The 23422-nt window shown below is 48.0% G+C and overlaps 1 protein-coding gene across 1 annotated transcript; it reads right to left on the bottom strand.

The window, feature by feature from the left end:
* Positions 1-7193: 7193 nt before the first annotated feature.
* LOC149454760 (uncharacterized) lies at positions 7194-19174 on the bottom strand. Its single transcript, XM_089687081.1, has 3 exons — positions 18962-19174; positions 18002-18170; positions 7194-8510 (listed from the first exon to the last, which is right to left on the bottom strand). The coding sequence occupies exons 1-3, from the start codon at positions 19172-19174 to the stop codon at positions 7753-7755; spliced, it is 1140 nt and encodes a 379-aa protein (XP_089543207.1). The 3' UTR covers positions 7194-7752.
* Positions 19175-23422: the final 4248 nt, after the last annotated feature.

The following is a 23422-nucleotide window of genomic DNA, read 5'->3' as shown; positions in this document are numbered from 1 at the left end:
TATTGTTATGGCCCTATATGTGAACCCCACAGCAAGAGTATGTGTTACCGGGAGTCTGTCGAGCGCCTTCTCCATCCACAATGGGACACGGCAGGGTTGTTCCTTCTCCATCCACAATGGGACACGGCAGGGTTGCTCCATCCCCACTGCTCTTCATACTCACGCTAGAACCTTTCATTAACTGCATTCGGCAGTCATATGATGTCCTCCCATTCTCACCATGCATGTGCGGCTCCGGGAATGCACAGCGTGGCGATCGGCGGTGTGCGGTGTCCCTCGGACACAGCGGATCACTGATCCACGGAAAGAGCCGAAGATGTCAGCTCGATCATGTGATCAGCTGTGTCCAATCACAGCTGATCGCATAGTAAATATGGAAATGCCGGTTATTGGCATTTCTCTCCTCTCAAGCTGTCACGCTGACAGAGGAGAGCCGGTAATCGGCATTCCTCGGAGGGGACATGTACACCGATCATCAAGGCACTGATGATCAGTGTGCCCTGATGATCTGTGTAGCCCTAGCAGTGCCACCTGTCAGTGTCCATCAGTGCCAGCTGTCAGTGCTCATCCATGCCACATATCAGTGCCTACCAGTGCACATCAATGCCACATATCAGTGCCCATATGAGCTGCCTTTCAGTGTCACCCATCAGTGCCAGTCAGTGCCACCTATCACTGCCAATCAATGCTGTCAATCAGTGCCACCTATCAGTGCTGCCTATCAGTGCCGCCTATCAGTGCCAGTGCCATATATGAGTGTTGCCTTTCAGTGCCCATCAGTGACACCTACCAGTGCCTCATCAGTGTCCATCACTGCCACCTATCAGTGTCCATCAGTGCAGCCTATCAGTGCCTATCACTGCATCCTCATTAGCGCACATCAGTGTAGGAGAAAAATCACTTATTTACAAAATATAACAAAAACTAAGAAAAGTTTTTTCAAAATTTTCATTGGTTTTTGGTTTGTTTAAGAAAAATAAAAAACCCAGAAGTGATTAAATACCACCAAAATAAATCTGTCAAAAAAAATGATAAAAATTTCATATGGGTACAATGTTGCATGACCGCGCAATTGTCATTCAAAGTGTGACAGCGCTGAAAGCTGGAAATTGGCCTGGGGTAGAAGTGTCCTGTAGGGTAGGGGTTAAAATCAATTTCGGCATATCTCATGCTGTGAACATTACCCTGCCAGCGGCCATGGTTAAGCTTTGCAGAGACAATTTCCCCTTCTCTTGGCAACCGGAGGCCATCATGTACCTTGGTATCCAGTTGCCAAAATGCCTCAATGAATTATTCACAAGAAATCATGTTCTGCTTTTATGCACTGTGACAGAAGATCTTAAAAGATGAGACAAACCCAAGTTTTCCTGGTTTGGGAGAGCGGCAATTTTTAAAATGAATGTGCTTCTGCGCCTTTTGTATATCCTACAGACCGTACCAATTGGAATCCCCCAGAGCTTCCTAAAAGCCTACCAGAGGATATGCTCACGGTTCCTTTGGTGTGGGAAAACCCCACGTATTAGCTATAGCCAGCTGACACTACCCAAGCAGTTAGGAGGAATAGGACTCCCCAATCTTACGAAATTCTACTGGGCGTGCCATATATCCAGAATAGTAGACTGGCATGTCCATGGTACAATAAAAGATTGGATTAGTCCGGAAGCCTCCTTTATGGATGTACCCTTGCAGGCGATTCCATGCCTAGCTAGCAAACACCTTCTTTCTGCTATCCAAGCGCCCCCTTTGATCAAACCGACCATTCTCACCTTTCACGCAGCATGTAAGCGTACTGAAATCTCCTCGATCCCGGGCCCTATGACCCCTATCAGAATGAATCCAGATTTTCAACCAGGTATGACACCAAGATTTATACCGGACCTCTCATCAAATTCAGTCATCCGGGCCCATCAGTGCTTTCATGCCAGAAAGCTAAGGGATCGAGCGTACTTCACTTCACAACAGCCGGCAATAAAACTCTCCCCGTGGACATACCCTCCAGCTTCACCACTTTCTCACATCTGCTCCATACTTGATGTCTATGTCTTGTAGTCTGACAACACTCGAAAAACTTTGCTTGAAAACCGCTACACGACAACATGTCATTTCCACTGTGCATACTCTCCTAGATGCTCATATATCGGCCGATTCAGGGTTAGCGTGTCCAAAGTGGTCTACAGACCTACAAACTGAACTTTCTCCTGAGAAATGGGAACAAATCTTTCACACAGCGCACAAAGGAACAGTCAATGTATCGACCCAGGAAACGAATTACAAACTGTTGTCCAGATGGTACAGAACACCAGATAGATTACACAAAATGAATCCGATGGTTCCAGACAAATGTTGGCGATGTCAACAATCCCTAGGAACTCTCTTACATATCTGGTGGAAATGCTCAAAAATTCTAACTTTCTGGATGAAAGTTCACACACTGATTCACCAAGTTACCTCTGACTCACTAGAGTACTTACCTGCTGAATACCTACTGCACTCCTCCTCCTCATCTAGTCGGGCCTACCATAAGTCACTAGTGATGGATCTGGTGAACGCAGCAAGGGCCTGTATACCGGCACACTGGGGTTCCCCACTCGTCCCCTCACTAAAAGAATGGTTCAGATGTATAAACAGAACAGAGGGAATGGAGGAGCTGATACCTACAGCTAAGGAATCTCCATCTACATTTATAAGTATTGGGCTTGGCTGGGATCATTTCATATCTACCGAGATTTACCGTGTAATAGTAGACTAATGACATCATCTATTCATCATCAATACATTTCCAGACTTTTCTACAATTTCTAGTGACTCGAGCAACGGATTATTACCCTCTCTTTATTACTTATGCTACATATGCCCCTCTCCACTCCCAAGTGAATCCACTTCTACTGCAAAGCTCTCCCTCCTGGGATTGTGTAGATTGGGAGGGGTGGGGGGGTCGTGGTTGGGGTGACCAGACCCATAAGGTTTCTTTACTCACTATGCAATAAATGGAATCAGTGATCGCTTAATAATATAGAAGTTATGGCACAAAAAAGGTCACCACAATAACACCTCATAAAATACACAATTATAAAGTGCAGAGCTAAAAGATATATACTTCAGTCTGGTAATAAATGATAAATGATAAAATAATAGTAAAATAATAGTAAAATAATAGATCAGTAAAATAATATAATAATGATATAATTGGTGACAGTTGGTGGTAGGTGCTAGGTACAGGAGTTGACTTCACGTTCCGGTGGCGTGGTGATAAATAGTAAAAATACACACTCACCAGATGCGTATCTTTCATATCATCAATATAACCAGAGGTCCCCCTCATGGGATGGGATGGATGAGCTGGGCAGTCTTAATGGACTCTCCCCCTCTGGGTATTGGGCAGCCAAACAATCGTCTCCCTTGGTGTTAAACACCGGGCATCAATGTAGAAGCCTCTTAGGTGGATGGGCAGGATCCTGGTCAGCTCACAGCGGAACTAGTGTTCTCCTCTGGACTGGTGGACTGGTGTCATAAGTGATGTGGCTCCTATGCCTTGAAATATGGGCTCTAGAAATTAATGTTGGCTCACTGGGGAGCCAACATAAAATGGCCCATAGTGTAGTATTTTTAAAATTAATTTATTAATCCACGTGGTTAAGGACATAAAAAAGTATACAGGCAAAGGTATACTGACCATATACAATAAAAATATGGCCACCGGACCTATGATAGGAGCCAGTAGAAAGACGTCACGGCGTAATGGCCCCTCTGAAGTTGTACAATTGTACTTCCTCAGAAAGGGATAGTCATCACGCCAGTGCCGTGTGTCATGTCTAATATATATATATATACATACACAGTGTCAATGGAAACGATCATAAGACGCTGGCACATGTGCAGTGAGCTCGCACCATCTTCCTGCACTTCGCGCATGCGCGGTACGTGCGGCTTGTTAGGTAATGGCTGACGCATGCGTGGTTCGCCCATGCCACATTGCCGGAGAGTGGAAATGGCCGTGAGCGCCATTTTGCCATAGTCCGGTAAATATATGTACAGTCTGAAGACCTGTCACTGGAATGATTGTGACAGTTGGCAAACCTCATATAAGTGAGGAAAAAAACAAAGCAGCGATGCGGCAGGGTGCATAGTGGGCATGCTGATGGGGTCATTTGCTGATCTATATGCAGAATGCCCAAACATAGTGATTTCTCAGTGGGGAAAGATAATGTGCATATACCGCTCTATGGCAAAAAAACATCATATTAATAATGGGGCATACAATATTCTAAAACAGGTCAGTAAAAGAATAAACAGCATAATAAGAATATCATAATGAAATATAGAGAACAAAATTAAAAACCCCATGAGATAAATGATTAGCATGAAATAAAAATGAATAGAATGACATTAAAAATTGAATAAAATACACTAAAAGCCATTAAAATGCATATAGGATACTAAATACTGCTTAAACAGGGCTAAAATCCAATATAATGCATATTAATATAGGATACTAAACAGGAATAAATGAAAATACCTAAAAATACTCAAGAAAAATGATAAAAATGATAAAAAAAATATTTATTTTAATATGGAGAAGTCATGGGTGGGGGTACGGGCTGGAGGAAATACTAAGAGCTCAGTTTTGGAAAGATTGAGGACGTGGAGTGACATCCATGCCGATATGTTACTTAGTAGGTTAGTAATGTGAGAGGAGACTGAAGAGATGAGGTGAGGAGGAGACTGGAGGGGCAAGGTGAGGAGGAGACTGAAGGGGCGAGGTGAGGAGGAGACTGAAGGGGCGAGGTGAGGAGGAGACTGAAAGGGGGAGGTGAGGAGGAGACTGAAGGGGGGAGGTGAGGAGGAGACTGAAGGGGGGAGGTGAGGAGGAGACTGAAGGGGGGAGGTGAGGAGGAGACTGAAGGGCGAGGTGAGGAGGAGACTGAAGGGGCGAGGTGAGGAGGAGACTGAAGGAGACTGAAGGGGTGAGGTGAGGAGGCGGCCCTAGTGGACATGACGTTGGAATGTTCCTCCCAGCTGTCGGCTGTGTGATCGCGGTGCAGGAGGTCCGTCCCTTGGTTTTTCCCTCGTGGATGTGGCATTATAGAGGTGTCATTGCTGGTGTCGGCTGTGTGATCGCGGTGCAGGAGGTTCCTCCCTTGGTTTTTCCCTCGTGGATGTGGCATTATAGAGGTGTCATTGCTGGTGTCGGCTGTGTGATCGCGGTGCAGGAGGTTCATCCCTTGGTTTTTCCCTCGTGGATGTGGCATTATAGAGGTGTCATTGCTGGTGTCGGCTGTGTGATCGCGGTGCAGGAGGTTCGTCCCTTGGTTTTTCCCTTGTGGATGTGGCATTATAGAGGTGTCATTGCTGGTGTCGGCTGGACACCTTCCTGGTGAGTGTTATACGTTACTAATAACATTTTACTGGTATTAAACGTCCTGCACCATCATATCTCTTCTGATTCCTCCAGCTTTGCCCATGTTATTGGAAGATCATTTGCTGCTTAGCTGTTCCCTATGTGCTGATTGGATCACTATTGGTTGCTGTTCCTGGGATATCCTGCAGATCATCGCTCCCAGAGCAACATGCCATCATGCTGGTTTATAATATAATCAGCATATAGCTCTGGTGAGGGGATTCCCGTCATCTGGTGTCGGATTTGCACACGGGGGGGGGGGGGGGGTTGTTTTCAAGATTGACATTAAGTTGTATTGGACTATCACTGTTATGGGGGCCGGACTTATGTTTATATTTATGAATTTATTTATATTCTTATTATTTATCCTTGCATGTTTTGTGAATAATTAGCGCACTTTTTATTTGTACACTATTTTACCTTTTTTGGTTAGAGGTGCTGCTTATTATGTGATTTGTTTTGTATTTTCTGTGGCGCTTCTTATATCTGCTACAATTATACCGTACCATTAGTATTGCTTCCATCTGACATTCCCATCTTCTGAGGGGTTCAACATTCACTGCGTACACTTGGGATCCATTGAGGATCGGGTCACTGATCATAGATCCCCAGAGGATTGGGTCACCGATTATAGATCCCCGGGGATCGGGTCACCGATCATAGATCCCCGGAGGATCGGGTCACCGATTATAGATCCCCGGAGGATCGGGTCACCGATTATAGATCCCTGGAGGATCGGGTCACTGATCATAGATCCCCGGAGGATCGGGTCACCGATTAGAGATCCCCGGAGGGTCGGGTCACCGATTAGAGATCCCCGGAGGGTCGGGTCACCGATTAGAGATCCCCGGAGGGTCGGGTCACCGATTAGAGATCCCCGGAGGGTCGGGTCACCGATTAGAGATCCCCGGAGGATCGGGTCACCGATTAGAGATCCCCGGAGGGTCGGGTCACCGATTAGAGATCCCCGGAGGGTCGGGTCACCGATTATAGATCCCTGGAGGGTCGGGTCACCGATTCTAGATCCCTGGAGGTCACGGTTTGTGTGTTTGTTGCACATGGTGTCACCTTTATACATGGTGTCATTTCTATGGATATATTTATATAGTATCCGTATCAATCTCATTATCAGAGTAGCGCTGCATCACTTCCTGGTTATAGGAAATATTTGTGACATTCAATAGAGATGAGAAGAATGAGCCGTCATTGGAATATAGAGGAAGGATCAGCATGCTGGGTGCACATCGATCGTTACAAAGATCCATCTCAGAATGGAGGGAGGCGGAGTCTTAGCTTGGATTAGAGAGGAGGGGCGGGGTTCTGTGTGGAGCATTCCAGTGGCTGTATGCCCTCCATACACCCAGTGATTGGCGTGGCCTCAGGTGAGACACCGAGAGCAAACCAATCCTGTGACATACATTGTCTCCCAGGACTAGGCAGGTGCGCTTCCTTGCATTCCAAATCAAAGTTCAGAATAAATGAAAAAATAATAGAGTAAAACAGAATAGAATATAAAATAAAAGGATAAAATAGAAAGGAATATGAAATAAAAGAAAAGAATAAATAGAATATAACTGTGCTCTGAAATTCAAATTTTGTTTAGAATAAATTTTCTCAAATTTATTACTTTATATTTCTGAATTTAGTTGAATAGAATACAACGAATATAACAGTTTTCCAACATTAGAATTTTGAATAGAATACATCTGAATGCTGATTCAATACTTTTTGAATTAGATTTGAATTTTCTGAATTTGAAACAAAACAAAACTAAACAAATTCCAAAACCGGAAAATGGAGGGAAATGAAATGAAAGGAAGTGAAGGAAAAGAAATGTGTTGGTGGTGCTCATGTCTAGCCAGGATGGTCCTGCTATGCAGGGCTCCAATACAGAGAGACTTCCCCTCACTTCCTGTCGGGGAAATTGTTATCAGCAGGACAGGAAGTGAAAGGAAACCATTCTGACAGAGTCCTGGATAGCAGGAAAAACTGACAGGGGCTCTAATCCTTCCACACTCCATCCAAAACTGAAAACACACATTGTGGCTACAGATACACTGGGAAGGTGTCGGCTCCAGGGCTATCATCTCCATCCAGGCTACACTACTTAGGGTGTCACTGATCCACAACAAGCAATCAGCCAGTGAAGGCAGAACACTCGGACCTCCTGCATGCTTGTTCCTGGTCAGTGACACACTAGGAAGTGAAGTGAGGTTTAGGATGAAGATGACAGCCCCGGAACCTGCAGCTTTCTCCACAACTCACTCCTGTTTCCTGCCCTTCCTCCTATTGGCTGAGTATTGCACCAATCACCAATCAGATCATCCCCCTTGTGATGTCTCTGGGCGGATCTCTCACTCCTGGCTCCTCCCACATATGTTTATACAACCTACCCATACACCTACCCCAGCATGGAGGGGCTGAGTGAAGGTGGTGGTGATGGTGTGGAGGTGTCGGATCGGGTCACACAGATCATAGAAGGAGATCCGCCCGGCCTCATAATCCAGATCTATCCTGACTCTGGTACTGGAGACACCGCCAGGGAATGGGGTCCTATTACTGTCATGTATCACTGAGTACTCATCATTCCACAACACCTCCAACCCCCAGGACTTCTTATTACATCCAATCACTGACTGACCTCCTCTCCTGTCTATATTGGTGTAACACATCCCGACTCTCCAGTACTCTGACCCCCCGACATCCACGTCCCAGTAATGTCTCCCGGAGGAGAAGCTCTGACTGCTCATCACCTGAGGACAATCCTGGAACCTCTCTGGTGTTTCTGGCTGATTCTGATGTGATGATGACCAGGATGCAGTTTTCCCGTCATCTGATATATGTAGATGATTACCAGCTGTCCTCACATCCAGTAATATGTCTGTAACCCCTGACACCCCCCATGTTTGCTGTACAGCCCCAATATTTGGTCCTCCAGTGGGGGAGGGTTGGGGGTCTGGCCTGGATGGTGGAGCATTGATGGGACCTTTGCCCTTTGTAGTAGAATGTGGAGCAACATATGTGCCTGTACATTTCTGTACATTGACCCCAGACATGATATCAGATAAACCCGTGTGTAATGTGTGTAAGATCCCCCCCACATCCCCATCCCCTCCATCATGGAGGAGGTTCTCATGTCTCTCTCTGTCCTCATCTCCACCCTCAGTATCACACAAGTCACCTGTGTCTGATTCCTGTAGGACAGTCAGTGGATCCGTCATGTTACACAGCTCCTCAATGTCCCTCATCTTCCTGGACAGCTCCTCCTTCTTTATTTCCAGATCCCGAATATAATAAAACATGGGACGGGAGACCCGCTCTGCCCACCTGGAGATGTCCCTCAGGACTCTTTTCTCCAGGTCTTCCAGACGTCTCCTGAGGTCTCTGAACAAGGCAGGGACTCTCTTGGTTTCATCATATGCTTTTCCTTGTACTTTCCTCCTGCGTTCCTGCAGACTCTGGACTCTTTTCTCCGTCTCCGCTCTCTCTGTCATCAGTTTCTGCAGAACATTCCTCAGTTTCTTCTTCTTCATCTCAGAGGCCTGCTCCAGAATCTCCACCTGGTGTCCCCGATGTTCTCCATCCAGGCTGCAGGACACACAGATACAGGTGGAGTCCTCAGTGCAGTAATACTCCAAGATCTTCTTATGGATGGAGCATTTCCTGTCCTTCAGGGAAGTAGTGGGATCACATAGGACGTGTTCTGGTGACTTGCTGTGGACTCTCAGGTGGTTGTCACACAGAGAAGCTTTACACATCAGACAGGATTTCACAGCCGGTACAGGAGTGTGAATACAGCGAGTACAGAAGACCCCAGGCTCCTGCTGCTCTGGATGGGTAGACTGGAAGTTCTCCACTATATTACGTAGCTTCCAATTCTTCTGAAGGACAGGACGTTTCTTGAAGCTTTGATTACATTCAGGACAGGAATAACCTCCAGACCCCTTCTGTGTATCCAACACACGGCCAATACAGTCCCGACAGAAGTTGTGTCCACATCTCAGGGTTACAGGATCTGTATAAAATTCCAGACAGATGGAACATTCCAGCTCCTTCCTCAGATCAGAAGACGCCATCGCTGAGAGCGGAAGAGAGAAATGAAAGTGAAAGTCTTACACTCCGTACCAAAACCTGGGTACGGTACAGGCCACTGACTCCACTTCCCCTGTGGCACTCACCCATGGAGGTCTCATCTGGACCCATTCGCCAAGACTGAGCGATCGCAGAGGAGGTGGTGTCAGCTTGCTCCTATCACCGCTGAGCACCTTCCTGGTTCTCCCTAACCCACCCTCTCTATCCTTTATCTCCTTTGAGGCGCACTGCATCCAACTCTTCTCACCCACCCCCCTAAAGGATCGCAGTGATCTACAGACCTCCTGGGTCCATACCCCTCTTCCTGGACAACTTCACCGCCTGGCTTCCCTTCTTCCTCTCCTCTGAGCTACCGACCATCATCCTTGGGGACTTCAATATCCCCATCAATGACAACAACCCGGATACTTCCCAATTCCTCCACCAGCATCCTCTCACTGTCATGTCCTGACATAGCCACCACCTTGTACAACGACTCACTGTCAGCTGCCCTAGACTCTCTGGCACCCCTAACACGCATCATCAAACCTAGGCCACTTCAACCATGGCAGAATGACAGCACTAAATGCCCCAAACGTCGCAGTCGCGTGCTAGAGAGACTATGGCGCAAAACCAGGTCCCCTCATGCATTCTCCCTCTACAAATCTGCCTTCCTCACTTACACCTCCTCCCTCCACGCCACCAAGCAGGCCTACTTTGTTAACCTGATCAACACCCTCTCCTCCTGCCCTCGCCGACTCTTCTCCTCCTTCAACTCCCTGCTCTCTCCCCTCCCTCCTCCGCTCAGTACCTCACTCACTGCCCACGAGATTGCCACCCATTTCCACAACAAGATTGACGCTATGCGTAAGGACATTGTCAACTCGCAATATACCTCCCCACCTAGCCTCCCCCCCATCACCCCCTCATCTCCCTCCTCCTCTTCCCTCACAACCGCACTGCCTCCCACCTCTCCCAAGGCCCCGCCCACCATAACCCCCCCTGCACTGCACTCCCTCAGCCCTGTCACCACTGAGGAAGTTGCCAAGGTCCTCTCAGAAGCCTGCCTCACTACCTGCCCCCTGGACCCTATCCCCTCTCAACTCCTCCGGTCACCCCCCTCTTCCCTCATCCACTCCCTCACCCACATCTTCAATCTCTCCCTCTCTACTGGCGCATTCCCCTCCCCCCTAAAGTACGAGCATATCTCCCCCATCCTCAAAAAGCCCTCCCTGGATCCCGCGGACCCCAACAACCTCAGACCCATCTCCCTGCTGCCACTCACCTCCAAGCTCCTTGAGTACATAGTCTTTGATCGCCTAAGCGCCCACCTTATTGACAAGAACCTCCTTGACCCATTACAGTCCGGCTTCCGTCCCCTACACTCCACTGAAACTGCCCTCCTCAAAATCACTAACGACCTTCTAAACGCCAAAGCCAAGGGCGACTACTCTGTCTTCCTTCTCCTGGACTTCTCCGCGGCCTTCAACACAGTTGACCACCCCCTCCTCCTTAATAAACTACTCTCCCTTGACTTCAGAGATACCGCTCTCTCCTGGTTCTCATCCTACCTATCCCTATGCTCCTTCAGCGTCACCTACAACGGTGCCACCTCCCCCTCTCTGTTGGGGTCCCCCAAGGCTCTGTCCTTGGACCCCTTCTCTTCTCCATCTACACCTCCTCCCTGGGCAAACTCATACACTCCCACGGCTTCAACTACCACCTCTACGCTGACGACACTCAAATTTACCTCTTCACCCCCCACCTCACCCCCACTATCTCCGCCCGCATCACTCACCTCCTAAACGACATCTCAGACTGGATGTCGCTACATTTCCTCAAGCTTAACCTCTCCAAAACAGAGCCCCTCGTCTTTCCCCCTGCCCACACCCCCTCCCCCCATCCTATCCATCATCACCAACAACTCCACTATCATTCCCGCCCCGCAAGCTAAAGTCCTTGGCGTCATTCTTGACTCGAATCTCTCCTTCCAACCTCATGTCAAATCACTTACAAACACATGCAGGCTCCACCTCCGCAACATCGCCAAAATATGCACCTCCCTTACCCCAGACACCACTAAACTACTCGTACACTCCCTGATTATCTCACGCCTGGACTACTGCAACTCCCTCCTCACCGGCCTACCCCAGTGCAAGCTCTCCCCGCTTCAGACCATCCTGAACTCAGCGGCTAGACTCATCCACCTCACCAACCGCTCCACCTCTGCCACCCCCCTCTGCCTCTCCCTCCAGTGGCTCCCAATTGCCCAACGCATCAAATTTAAACTTCTAACCCTGACCTACAAAGCCGTTCACAACACTGCCCCTGACTACCTCACCAACCTGATCCCCAAGTACCGCCCTACCCGTACCCTTCGCTCCTCACTGGACCTCCTTCTATCCTGCTCCCTGGTCTCCGCCTCCCATGCACGACTGCAAGACTTCTCCAGGTCCTCCCCCATCCTCTGGAACTCACTGCCCCAATCCAGACTGTCGCCTTCCCCCCCACATTCAGGCGCTCCCTCAAAACCCATCTCTTCAGGGAAGCCTACCCCACCCTCACCTAACGGCCATTCTCCCTCATTCCTCCCACCACTCCATTCCCCACAGCCACTCCCTACTGTACCACTACCCCCTCCCTCCTAGATTGTAAGCTTGAAAGAGTAGGGCCCTCTTACCCCTCGTACGTTGTTTGTTATTGTTGTACTGTGCCATGTATTGTCCCCCCCTCTATTGTACAGCGCTGAGCAAACCCTTTGGCGCTATATAAACTCCATGTAATAATAATAATAATAATAACCAGTGTGACCCGTTCTGTACCCTCCTACACGGGGCGAGGTGTACATTCCTACACGGGGGGAGGCTGGGACTGAGACACATAGCTAGAAGGCTCCATGCACACTGGGGGGGGGGGGGGGTGATAACGCTGGTAACATTAGCTGTGTAAAGTCACTTTAAATACCGGAGTTTTTTTAGCGTTTTTGCATTAGCATTTAGCAACGTTTTGCTGTTTTTCAAGGTTTTTTTGGTAAAAAAAAAAAGTTCAAAAAACACTGGTTTGCTGCAATTTACTGCATTTTTCTACGTTTTTCAGCATTAGAGCGTTTTTACAGCTAAAACATTTATCTAGAAGCCCGCTAGTTTTGATTTTATTTCCAGCCAGAAAACGCTGATTCCAGTCTCTGTGTGTACGGACACCGAGGAGAACATGCTGGGGGGTTTACTGGATGGAGAAAAAATCATCAAAAGCCAAAAACAGCCGCTGTAACAACGTCCCGTGTGCATGAGGACTTAGAATTCTTGTACAGAAGGACACAGACATGTAATAAGTAGTGACGGGTCCAACACCCCCCTGTTCAGTTCGCGGTCAAACATTCAAACTTGAGGAAAGTTGAACCGCCATCTTTGAACTCAATGCAAGTCTATGGGACTGGAAGTTGTACATTGAAAAGTGACCATTCTGAAGGCTTTTATGCCAGTTATTGGCCCCAGAAGTGGTATGGGGACTCGGGGACGGCCCTGAGGGACAGGAATCAGTGAAAAAAAAATTCAAAAAGTACCGTTTTAAAAGGACAGTCATTTTTTCATTGCTTAAAGTAAAAAAAACAAAACAAATTAAAAACTTTATTATCATTCCTGGGGGGTCCCCATAATCTACCTGCAAAGTTGCACATCTGTACAATGTATAGAGCCTGCCGCAGCACAACTGACATTTATATTAAAAAAAAAAAAAAAAAAAAAAAAAAAAAAAAAAGTGTGGGGTCCCCCTAATCCTTACCAGACCCTTTGGGTCTGGTGGGAAGGTTAGGAAGGACCCCAAAGTGAAATTTATTTTTTAATGTGCATGAGGTTCCCTCTAAAAGCCATACCAAGCACTTAGGCCTTAAAGGGAACCCCACCCCCAAAAAAATAGGTGGAAAAAGTGTGGGGTCCCTCCTAACCTCCTACCAGACCCTTTATCTGAGCGCAGGCCTGGCAGGCCAGAAAGGGGGGGATGGATGAGCGGCCCTCCCCTCTCTGGGCCTTACCAGGCCATGTGCTCTCAGCATGGGGACAAGGGCCTCTTCCCCACAATCCTGGCCTGATGGGTGTCTGCGGGCAGGGGGGTCATTAGCATAAGTGTACCCCTTTATATAAAAGGGAGCGCCCTGATGCTGCCCCCCCTTGTGAATGAGTAAAGGGTACAAAATAAATAAAATAGTGCCTTGAGTGTTGGTGGGGCCCTAAACCAAACAATTGTTGGAAGCGACCAAAATCAGTGGAAGTCTAAACTGGAACTTCAGCAACGCATAGACTTCTGCCATCTCTGGGGAAATTGCTGCTCTCATCTCCACTCCAAACTGGAACTTCAGCAACGCATAGACTTCTGCCATCTCTGAGGAAATTGCTGCTCTCATCTCCACTCCAAACTGGAACTTCAGCAACGCATAGACTTCTGCCATCTCTGGTGAAATTGCTGCTCTCATCTCCACTCTAAACTGGAACTTCATCAACGCATAGACTTCTGCTATCTCTGGGGAAACTGCTGCTCTCATCTCCACTCCAAACTGGAACTTCAGCAACGCAAAGACTTCTGCCATCTCTGGGGAAATTTCTGCTCTCGTCTCCACTCCAAACTGGAACTTCAGCAACGCATAGACTTCTGCCATCTCTGGGGAAATTGCTGCTCTCATCTCCACTCGAAACTGGAACTTCAGCAACGCATAGACTTCTGCTATCTCTGGGGAAATTGCTGCTCTCATCTCCACTCCAAACTGGAACTTCAGCAACGCATAGACTTCTGCCATCTCTGGGGAAATTGCTGCTCTCATCTCCACTCCAAACTGGAACTTCAGCAACGCATAGACTTCTGCCATCTCTGGGGAAATTGCTGCTCTCATCTCCACTCCAAACTGGAACTTCAGCAACGCATAGACTTCTACAAACCTCAGAACAAATAGTGTATATATTTTGGTCTGTTTGTGTTGGTTGATTCTCACCTCTTGTTGCTCTTCACTCTGGTCTGTGTTGGAGAAACATCCCCCCAATTCATGTGATCCTTATCAGTTCCTAATTGGGGCGGAGAAGAGTTGTGTTGTGTTATACATTTAGATCAGCTCATGGAGGGAGGTCACAGATGGGGCGGGGTCACAGATGGGGCGAGGTCACAGATGGGGCGGGGTCACAGCCTTCAAACAGTTCTTTATACCGGCCATACACGAGTTGAAAATCAAGTGATTTAACAAACGATAAACAAAAAATCGTTTGTTCGTTAAGCTGACGTTACCACCACCACTTACACAAATCGGCTGACTAAGTCATGAAGATAACCCCATATAACAGCCAGACTTCTGCTCCTTGCAGGTCACGGCTCATGAGCATATTTTTTTTGTTAAAACGATCGTCCGATTTGGCCATCATTGCCGCAAAAATCGTCCGTTTTCCACAAATTTTCCAACATGGCTGATAATCCAAAAGTGCAAAAAACCCGAACATCGGCCGACCAATTAACCCACTAACAGAGCGAAAATCCGCCGATTTTCAAACCGTCTATGGCCGGCATTAGTCCTCAGTGCCCAGGACTGTTAGGTTTAAGCACCCATCGGCAGGGTCTGCATCATATGGTGCAGGATTATCTAGGGGCAAGAGCAGACTTGGAGACCTTTCCAACTGAACATCCACTGGGTTACTGGGTCTTGAGGATGGATCACTGGCCAGAACTTTCTCAATATGCCATCCAGCTACTGACCTGTCCTGCACCCAGCGTGCTTTCCGAACGGACATTCAGTGCTGCTGGAGGTTTTGTGACGGATAAAAGAGTGCGTCTGTCCACAGACTCCGCTGACCAGCTGGCATTTATCAACATGAATCAGTCCTGGATCAACAGCAACTATCTTGTCCCTGATGCTGATGTAACTGATTCCATTTGTTAGGGATCTGGGATCCCTTGAAGACTGCCTATGCTGCCTATCCTATTCCTCAGTCCTGATTATTATTATTATACAGGATTTATGGCGCCAACAGTTTGCTCAGCACTTTACAATATAACAAGGAAAAATGTCACCAGCACACCGAGGATCACCAATACGGGTCCAAAGGTTTTAATAAACCATCACATAGTCACAGCAAGGCAACGTTTCAGAGTCTCGCAGGACCCCTTAATCAGGTATGTGACATCGCATGCCTGATGAAGGGGTCCTGCGAGACTCCAAAGCATCCCATGCCTGATGAAGGGGTCCTGCGAGGCTCAGAAGCATCACATGCCTGATGAAGGGGTCCTGCAAGGCTCAGAAGTGTCCCATGCCTGATGAAGGGGTCCTGCGAGGCTCAGAAGCGTCACATGCCTGATGAAGGGGTCCTGCAAGGCTCAGAAGTGTCCCATGCCTGATGAAGGGGTCCTGCGAGGCTCAGAAGCGTCACATGCCTGATGAAGGGGTCCTGCGAGGCTCAGAAGCGTCACATGCCTGATGAAGGGGTCCTGCGAGGCTCAGAAGCGTCACATGCCTGATGAAGGGGTCCTACGAGGCTCAGAAGCGTCACATGCCTGATGAAGGTGTCCTACGAGGCTCAGAAGCGTCCCATGCCTGATGAAGGGGTCCTACGAGGCTCAGAAGCGTCCCATGCCTGATGAAGGGGTCCTGCAAGACTCAGAAGCATCACATGCCTGATTGAGGGGTCCTATGAGGCTCAGAAGCGTCCCATGCCTGATGAAGGGGTCCTACGAGGCTCAGAATCGTCACATGCCTGATGAAGGGGTCCTGCAAGACTCAGAAGCGCCCCATGCCTGATGAAGGGGTCCTACGAGGCTCAGAAGCGTCCCATGCCTGATGAAGGGGTCCTACGAGGCTCAGAAGCGTCACATACCTGATGAAGGGGTCCTACAAGCCTCAGAAGCGTCACATGCCTGATGAAGGGGTCCTGCGAGGCTCAGAAGTGTCACATGCCTGATGAAGGGGTCCAACGAGGCTCAGAAGCGTCACATGCCTGATGAAGGGGTCCTGCGAGACTCAGAAGCATCACATGCCTGATGAAGGGGTCCTACGAGGCTCAGAAGCGTCCCATGCCTGATGAAGGGGTCCTACGAGGCTTAGAAGCGTCACATGCCTGATGAAGGGGTCCTGCGAGGCTCAGAAGCGTCACATGCCTGATGAAGGGGTCCTACGAGGCTCAGAAGCTTCCCATGCCTGATGAAGGGGTCCTGCGAGGCTCAGAAGCGTCCCATGCCTGATGAAGGGGTCCTGCGAGGCTCAGAAGCATCCCATGCCTGATGAAGGGGTCCTGCGAGACTCTGAAGCATCCCATGCCTGATGAAGGGGTCCTACGAGGCTCAGAACCGTCCCATGCCTGATGAAGGGGTCCTGCGAGAGTCTGAAGCGTCCCATGCCTGATGAAGGGGTCCTATGAGGCTCAGAACTGTCCCATGCCTGATGAAGGGGTCCTGCGAGACTCTGAAGCGTCCCATGCCTGATGAAGGGGTCCTGCGAGAGTCTGAAGCGTCCCATGCCTGATGAAGAGGTCCTATGAGGCTCAGAACCGTCCCATGCCTGATGAAGGGGTCCTGCGAGACTCCGAAGCGTCCCATGCCTGATGAAGGGGTCCTGCGAGACTCTGAAGCGTCCCATGGCTCATGAAGGTGTCCTGCAAGACTCTGAAGCATCCCATGCCTGATGAAAGGGTCCTACGGGGCTCAGAAGCGTCCCATGCCTGATGAAGGGGTCCTGCGAGACTCCAAAGCGTCCCATGCCTGATGAAGGGGTCCTGCGAGACTCCAAAGCGTCCCATGCCTGATGAAGGGGTCCTGCGAGACTCTGAAGTGTCACATCTGATCACATAGTCACAGCAAGGCAACGTTTCAGAGTCTCGCAGGACCCCTTCATCAGGCATGAGACAAATTGTGAGAGAAACTAGAGAACTATTTAAGAAAACCATCCACCAATCAGAGTGAAGTGAAATGAGCTTGGCCCCGCCCCATGATGTCATGTTCCCTTCAAAAATGTATTCAAATCAATGAAAACAGAAACATTACAAACTGCAAAAATAAATAAAACAATCATCAGATGTACATAAACTGCATTCCCGGGGATATAAACATGGTGGTCACATGTGGATCATGGTACTCCCCGGATTGTAATAAAGTGTCAGCTGAAAGCAGCGCTGGGTTCTGGAAACAACAACCAGCAGCATATATGTCCCTGACAGCAGATAAAGACTGATGCCTAGAGATGTGGGGGGGTGTCTCCGACTGCCAAGTGAGCTGCAATGGGGACACCTACAGTGTGTCAGGACAGTATTCAAGTTCTCAGAAAGACAAGGTTGCTACAAGTGTTAACAATGTAATGTATGCAACTCATTGATCTGTGGGGAATATTTCACACCCCCCACAGTGGGAAACGTTACCAGATACAGGGTTTCCTGAACTGTAACACCGATCACTGCGTTTATATTCTGAAATGCCCGGCTCACCAGTTTATGTGGGGAAAACGTTTGGTCCCTTTAAGCGGAGATTTCAGAAACACAGGAGTGACATGAGGACAGCTCTAGTCAAGAGTACCAAAGGTGAACCCATTGATTTGAGCAAACCCGTAGCAGTCCATTTTATTTCGGCAGGACACCAGGGAAATGAATTGAGGGGCATGACCATCGAACACGTCAGTCGATCGGCGAGAGGAGGAGATCGTGACAACTTCATCCTCCGTCATGAAGCTGATTGGATCCATAACCTGGACACAACACAACCGAGGGGACTTAATGCTAACACATCATATTTGTGGTTTTTGGATCGCAGATGAACTTTGGTTCGGATGATTCCTCATGATTGAAGTGTATATAGTTTTGTAGATAACTTTTGGTTTGGATTTTTCACATTCGCACTATTCACAGCGGCTTTCTCCTTCTCTCTGCAAGCTGGTGAGCTGCCTCACCTACACATTCCTTCTTTTCCATTTTATCACTCCCTTTTCTTCCACCTCTCCCCAGCTCCATTCATGGACTGATTATCATCATTCTCAGGGCCGGTTCGTACTATGAAGACATAGTAGAGATGCGTTCCAGATGCATTTTTGCCTGTGCGTTTTGACATGGTTTTTAGCACATCTGGTGCGTTTTTGATGCTTTTTATGCATTCTAGTCTGTTTTTTCCCCCTCTGTTTTTCAATTTAGATGGGAATGTGTGCTACGGTGCATTTTTGGTGCATTTTGATGCGTTTTGCCGTGTTCCAGTGCAGCTCTGTATGAGTGAGATGCGTCCTGTTCTGCTTTTTATCTGCAGCTGGAACACACTGGAACTGCGAGCGCTGGTGTGAACTATGACATTGACCACCATGTACAGTATAATACTTTATCTTTGGATGCAGATGGAGGGTAACTGAAACGCATGTGGTGTGAACTGGCCCTAAATCTATTTCCTTTCTGTTCTTCTTTTTCTTCACAGCTCATCTCTGCAACCCCACCCGCCCATCCATTGGTTTGTGTGGCGTCGGCCCCATGTGTTTCTATGACGCCGGTAACTTACCTCCGCCTTGTCCTTCCCGGCACCGACGTCATGGGTTTCCATGATAATGGCGGTCGGTGCAGGAATGTCTTTGAGCGCATGCGTGAGTAGTGAACTCTCATGGTGCATGCAGGTGACATGTGTCGCTATGAAACTGTCGGCCGCTGCACTAATAGGACCACTGTAGGTGTCCCCATTGCAGCTCACTTGGCAGTCGGAGACACCCCCCCACATCTCTAGGCATCAGTCTTTATCTTCTGTCAGGGACATATATGCTGCTGGTGGTTGTTTCCAGAACCCAGCGCTGCTTTCAGCTGACACTTTATTCCAATCTGGGGAGTACCATGATCCACATGTGACCACCATGTTTATATCCCCGGGAATGCAGTTTATGTACATCTGATTATTGTTTTATTTATTTTCTCAGTTTGTAATGTTTCTGTTTCCATTGATTTGAATACATTTTTGGAGGGAACATGACATCATGGGGCGGGGCCAAGCTCATTTCACTTCACTCTGATTGGTGGATGGTTTTCTTAAATAGTTCTCCAGTTTCTATCACAATTTGTCACATGCCTGATGAAGAGGTCCTGCGAGACTCCGAAACGTTGCCTTGCTGTAACTATGTGATGGTTTATTAAAACCTTTGGCCCCGTATTGGTGATCCTCGGTGTGCTGGGGACATTTTATCCTCGCTGATTTTGTTCAGTTCCAGCCGACGGTCGCTGCAGCACCCACTTATACACACCGCCATTTTTAACACAGGAACGTGTGCGTTTGGATTGTACACTTACAATATAACGGGAGACAATACAGCAACAATACAGTTCAATACAAGAGGGATAGGAGGGCCTGATCCTGGGCGCTTACAAGGAGGGAGGGGCTAGTGGTACAAAAGGTAGTAACTGTGGGGGATGGACTGGTAGGAGGAGTAGAAGATTCCATTATTAGCTGAGGGCAGGATAGGCTTCCCTGAAGAGATAGTTTTTCAGAGATCGCCTAAAAGTGAGCAGAGTAGGCGATAGTCTGATAAATTGGGGTAGAGAGTTGCAGAGGATGGGGGAAGCTCTGGAGAAGTCCTGGAGACAAGCATGGGAGAAGGAGACAAGCATGGGAGAAGGAGGCAAGGGAGCTAGAGAACATGAGGTCATGGGAGGAGCGGAGAGTACAGTTTGGGTGATATTTGGAGACAAGATTGCTGATGTAATTTGGGGCAGAGTTATAAAAGGCTTTATATGTTATTGTTAATGTTTTGACTTTTATCCATTGGGCAATGGGAAGCCAGTGGAGGGATTGGAAGAGGGGTGGAGGACACGGAGTGGAGAACAATGGAGGGATTGGCAGAGAGGGGCGGAGGTCACTGAGTGGAGGCCAGTGGAGGGATTAGAAGAGAGGGGTTGAGGACACTGAGTGGAGGCCAGTGGAGGGATTGGCAGAGAGGGGTGGAGGACACTGAGTGAAGGACAGTGGAGGGATTGGCAGAGAGGGGTGGAAGGACACTGAGTGGAGGCCAGTGGAGGGATTGGCAGAGAGGGGTGGAAGGACACTGAGTGGAGGCCAGTGGAGGGATTGGCAGAGAGGGGTGGAGGCCAGTGGAGGGATTGGCAGAGAGGGGTGGCAGATACAGAATGGTTAGTAAGGTGGATGAATCTGGGAGCAGCATTCATGAAAGACTGAAGAGTTGATAGCCTGCGATCAGATCAGCCAATGAGGAGGGAGTTACAATAGTCAAGGTGAGATATAACAAGGGAGTTAATAAGTTGCTTAGTAGTTTCCGAGGTTAGGAACGGCCGTATCTTGGAGATGTTGTGGAGGTGAAGTCTACAAGATTTGGACAGTGATTGGATTTGGGGGTGAAAGGACAAATTGAAGTCTAGGATTACACCCAGTACCCTGGCATGAGGAGAGTAACTGATGGTTGTGTTATTGATCTTGATGGAGAAGTCAGGGGAGGGGCACGGGCTGGGGGGAATACTAAGAGCTCAGTTTTGGAAAGATTGAGTTTGAGGAAGTGGAGTGACATCCATGCCGATATGTCACTTAGTAGGTTAGTAATGCGAGAGGAGACTGAAGGGGTGAGGTGAGGGGTAGAAAGATAGATTTGTGTGTCATCAGCATAGAGATGGTACTTAAAGCCGTGGGAGTTTATCAAGTAACCAAGGGAGGAGGTGTAGATGGAGAAGAGTAGGGGTCCAAGAACGGAACCTTGAGGGACCCCTACAGAATGTAGCAATATGTTATATGCTTTGTATGGCCTCTAGGGGTCTCACTACTTAGATACTGGTACAACTGTGTTATTGCCTCTCTTTGGTTGTAGTTCTAGGGCAGACACATGTATAATGGCAGCTAGAAGCACCTAATAAAATGTCTCCTGTTAACTACAGTGTGTGAGCATCTGAGCAGGATCGACTAACAGAACATGGTGGCAGCTGGGCACTGAACCTCTGAATAGCAAGTCTTCTGTCTACAAATACAGATTGTGTGACACTGGAACTGTACAGAGAATCAGCAACTGTAAGTACAGAGTCCCTATCAGACTGCACTATGGAGAGCGGCCTGAAACCCCCTCAGAGACTGGATGTCACTTCTTCCAATCTCTCACAGACATGGAGACACTGGAAGGAAGAGTTTACTCTGTATGTGGACCTGACAGTGGCACCCAGAGATGAGCAGAGGGAAGTAAAGCTGTTTTATTACTTGATTGGGGAAAAAGGCAGAGAACTAGCCGAGACCCTGCTCACAGACAGCATGGCACTGACAGACATACTGCAAGCATTTGATAAGCACTGTGACCCCAAAAAGAATGAGACGGTGGAGAGATACAAGTTCTTCTCAAGGAATCAGGAGATTGGGGACCGTGTGGACAGATATGTGACAGAGCTGAGGAGACTGGCTGCAACCTGTGGATTTGGGGACATCAGGGACTCCCTTATCCGAGACAGGATAGTGTGTGGCATCAGAGACTCCCACCTCAGAGAAAGATTACTGAGGGAGGAAGAGCTGGCGCTGGAGAAATGTATACAAATCTGCAGGGCTGCAGAGCTGACTAAAGACAGGCTGAAGATGATGGAGGGCACCAGTGATGCCTCAGTACATGCAGTATCTGTGAAAGGCAGAGCAAGGTCCAGGCTCCCTGTGAGCTCAGTCCAGTGTAAATACTGTGGCAAAAGACATGAAAGAGACAAAGAGAAATGTCCAGCGTATGGGGAGTCCTGCAGGACTTGTGGCAAGATGAACCACTTTTCAGCTGTGTGCAGATTCAAAACCAGCAAACAGTACAGACAAGTCCACACAGTGACCCAGGACACAGACGAGGACAGCACAGAGGGCATCACATGGCTGCAGCTGCAGTCTGCAACAGAGAACGTCAATGTAGTCAAACAGCCAGTAGCCAATGATGCAAAGCAGCTCTTTGCCATATTTATGGTGGATGAACAGCCCATAAGATTTCAGCTGGATTGTGGAGCACGTTGCAATGTCATTCCATTTACTCTGCTTAACAAACAGGTTCCCATTGAGCCCACTGATAAGGTACTGGTCATGTACAACAAAAGTGTTCTGAAACCCATGGGAACATGCAAGCTAAAATTAAGAAATCCACGTAACAGAAAGAGCTACAGAGTGGAGTTTACTGTGTTGCAGGAGGACGATCACATTCCTTTGCTGGGAGTTAAAGCAGTTCAGGCTATGGACTTAATAAAGGTGCAGTCCCATAACATCATGGCTCTGGAAGTTTCTGACAATACTCAAAATCCTACACAAAAGGCAGAATACATTTTGGATTTTCACCACATAAAAACAGAGTATGCTGATTTATTTGAAGGTGATGGGTGCCTGGAAGGTAAACACAAACTAGAAATTGATCACACAATACAGCCTACCAGACTGCCTACAAGAAGAGTACCTGTAGCCTTAATGCAACCGCTTAAAGAGGAACTGCAGGATTTGCACAGCAGAGGTATGATAGCACCAGTACAGGAAAGCACTGCAGGATCTGCACAGCAGAGGTGTGATAGCACCAGTACAGGAAAGCACTGCAGGATCTGCACAGCAGAGGTATGATAGCACCAGTACAGGAAAGCACAGACTGGATAAGCAGTTTGGTGATAGTGAAAAAACCATCAGGCAAGTTAAGAATATGCATTGATCCTAAGCCACTGAACAAGGCCCTTAAAAGAAATCACTATCCAATGCCAACAATAGAAGATATTCTACCAGATCTATCAAAGGCTAAAATATTTTCGGTATGTGATGTGAAAAATGGGTTCTGGCACGTGGAACTGGATAAAGAATCAAGTTTATTAATAGCATTTTCTTCCCCATTTGGACGCTATAAGTGGCTTAGAATGCCAATGGGAGTAAGCCCGGCTCCAGAAGTGTTCCAACAAAAATTGATGCAAGCTTTGGAAGGACTGTCTGGAGTAAAAATAATAGCAGATGATATACTAATAGTTGGGGAAGGTGATGATCTAGAATCCGCAA

This window comes from Staurois parvus, unplaced genomic scaffold (assembly GCF_062004578.1).
Source record: "Staurois parvus isolate SC_StPar_1 unplaced genomic scaffold, SC_StPar_1.0 ptg000417l, whole genome shotgun sequence".
NCBI lineage: Eukaryota > Metazoa > Chordata > Amphibia > Anura > Ranidae > Staurois > Staurois parvus.
Note: the sequence above shows the minus strand (reverse complement) of the source record. Positions and strands in the feature narration are given on the sequence as shown.

What these genes read in the sequence shown, in the direction of transcription:
- LOC149454760 (XM_089687081.1), bottom strand. Translation starts at nt 19,174, where the DNA reads ATGTGGGGGGGTGTCTCCGACTGCCAAGTGAGCTGCAATGGGGACACC. An exon ending in CCGGGAAGGACAAGGCGGAG is followed by an intron (nt 18,171 to 18,961) that starts GTAAGTTACCGG and finishes TGTTGTGTCCAG; the next exon opens with GTTATGGATCCAATCAGCTT. An exon ending in AATCAATGGGTTCACCTTTG is followed by an intron (nt 8,511 to 18,001) that starts GTACTCTTGACT and finishes TCCATGATGGAG; the next exon opens with GGGATGGGGATGTGGGGGGG.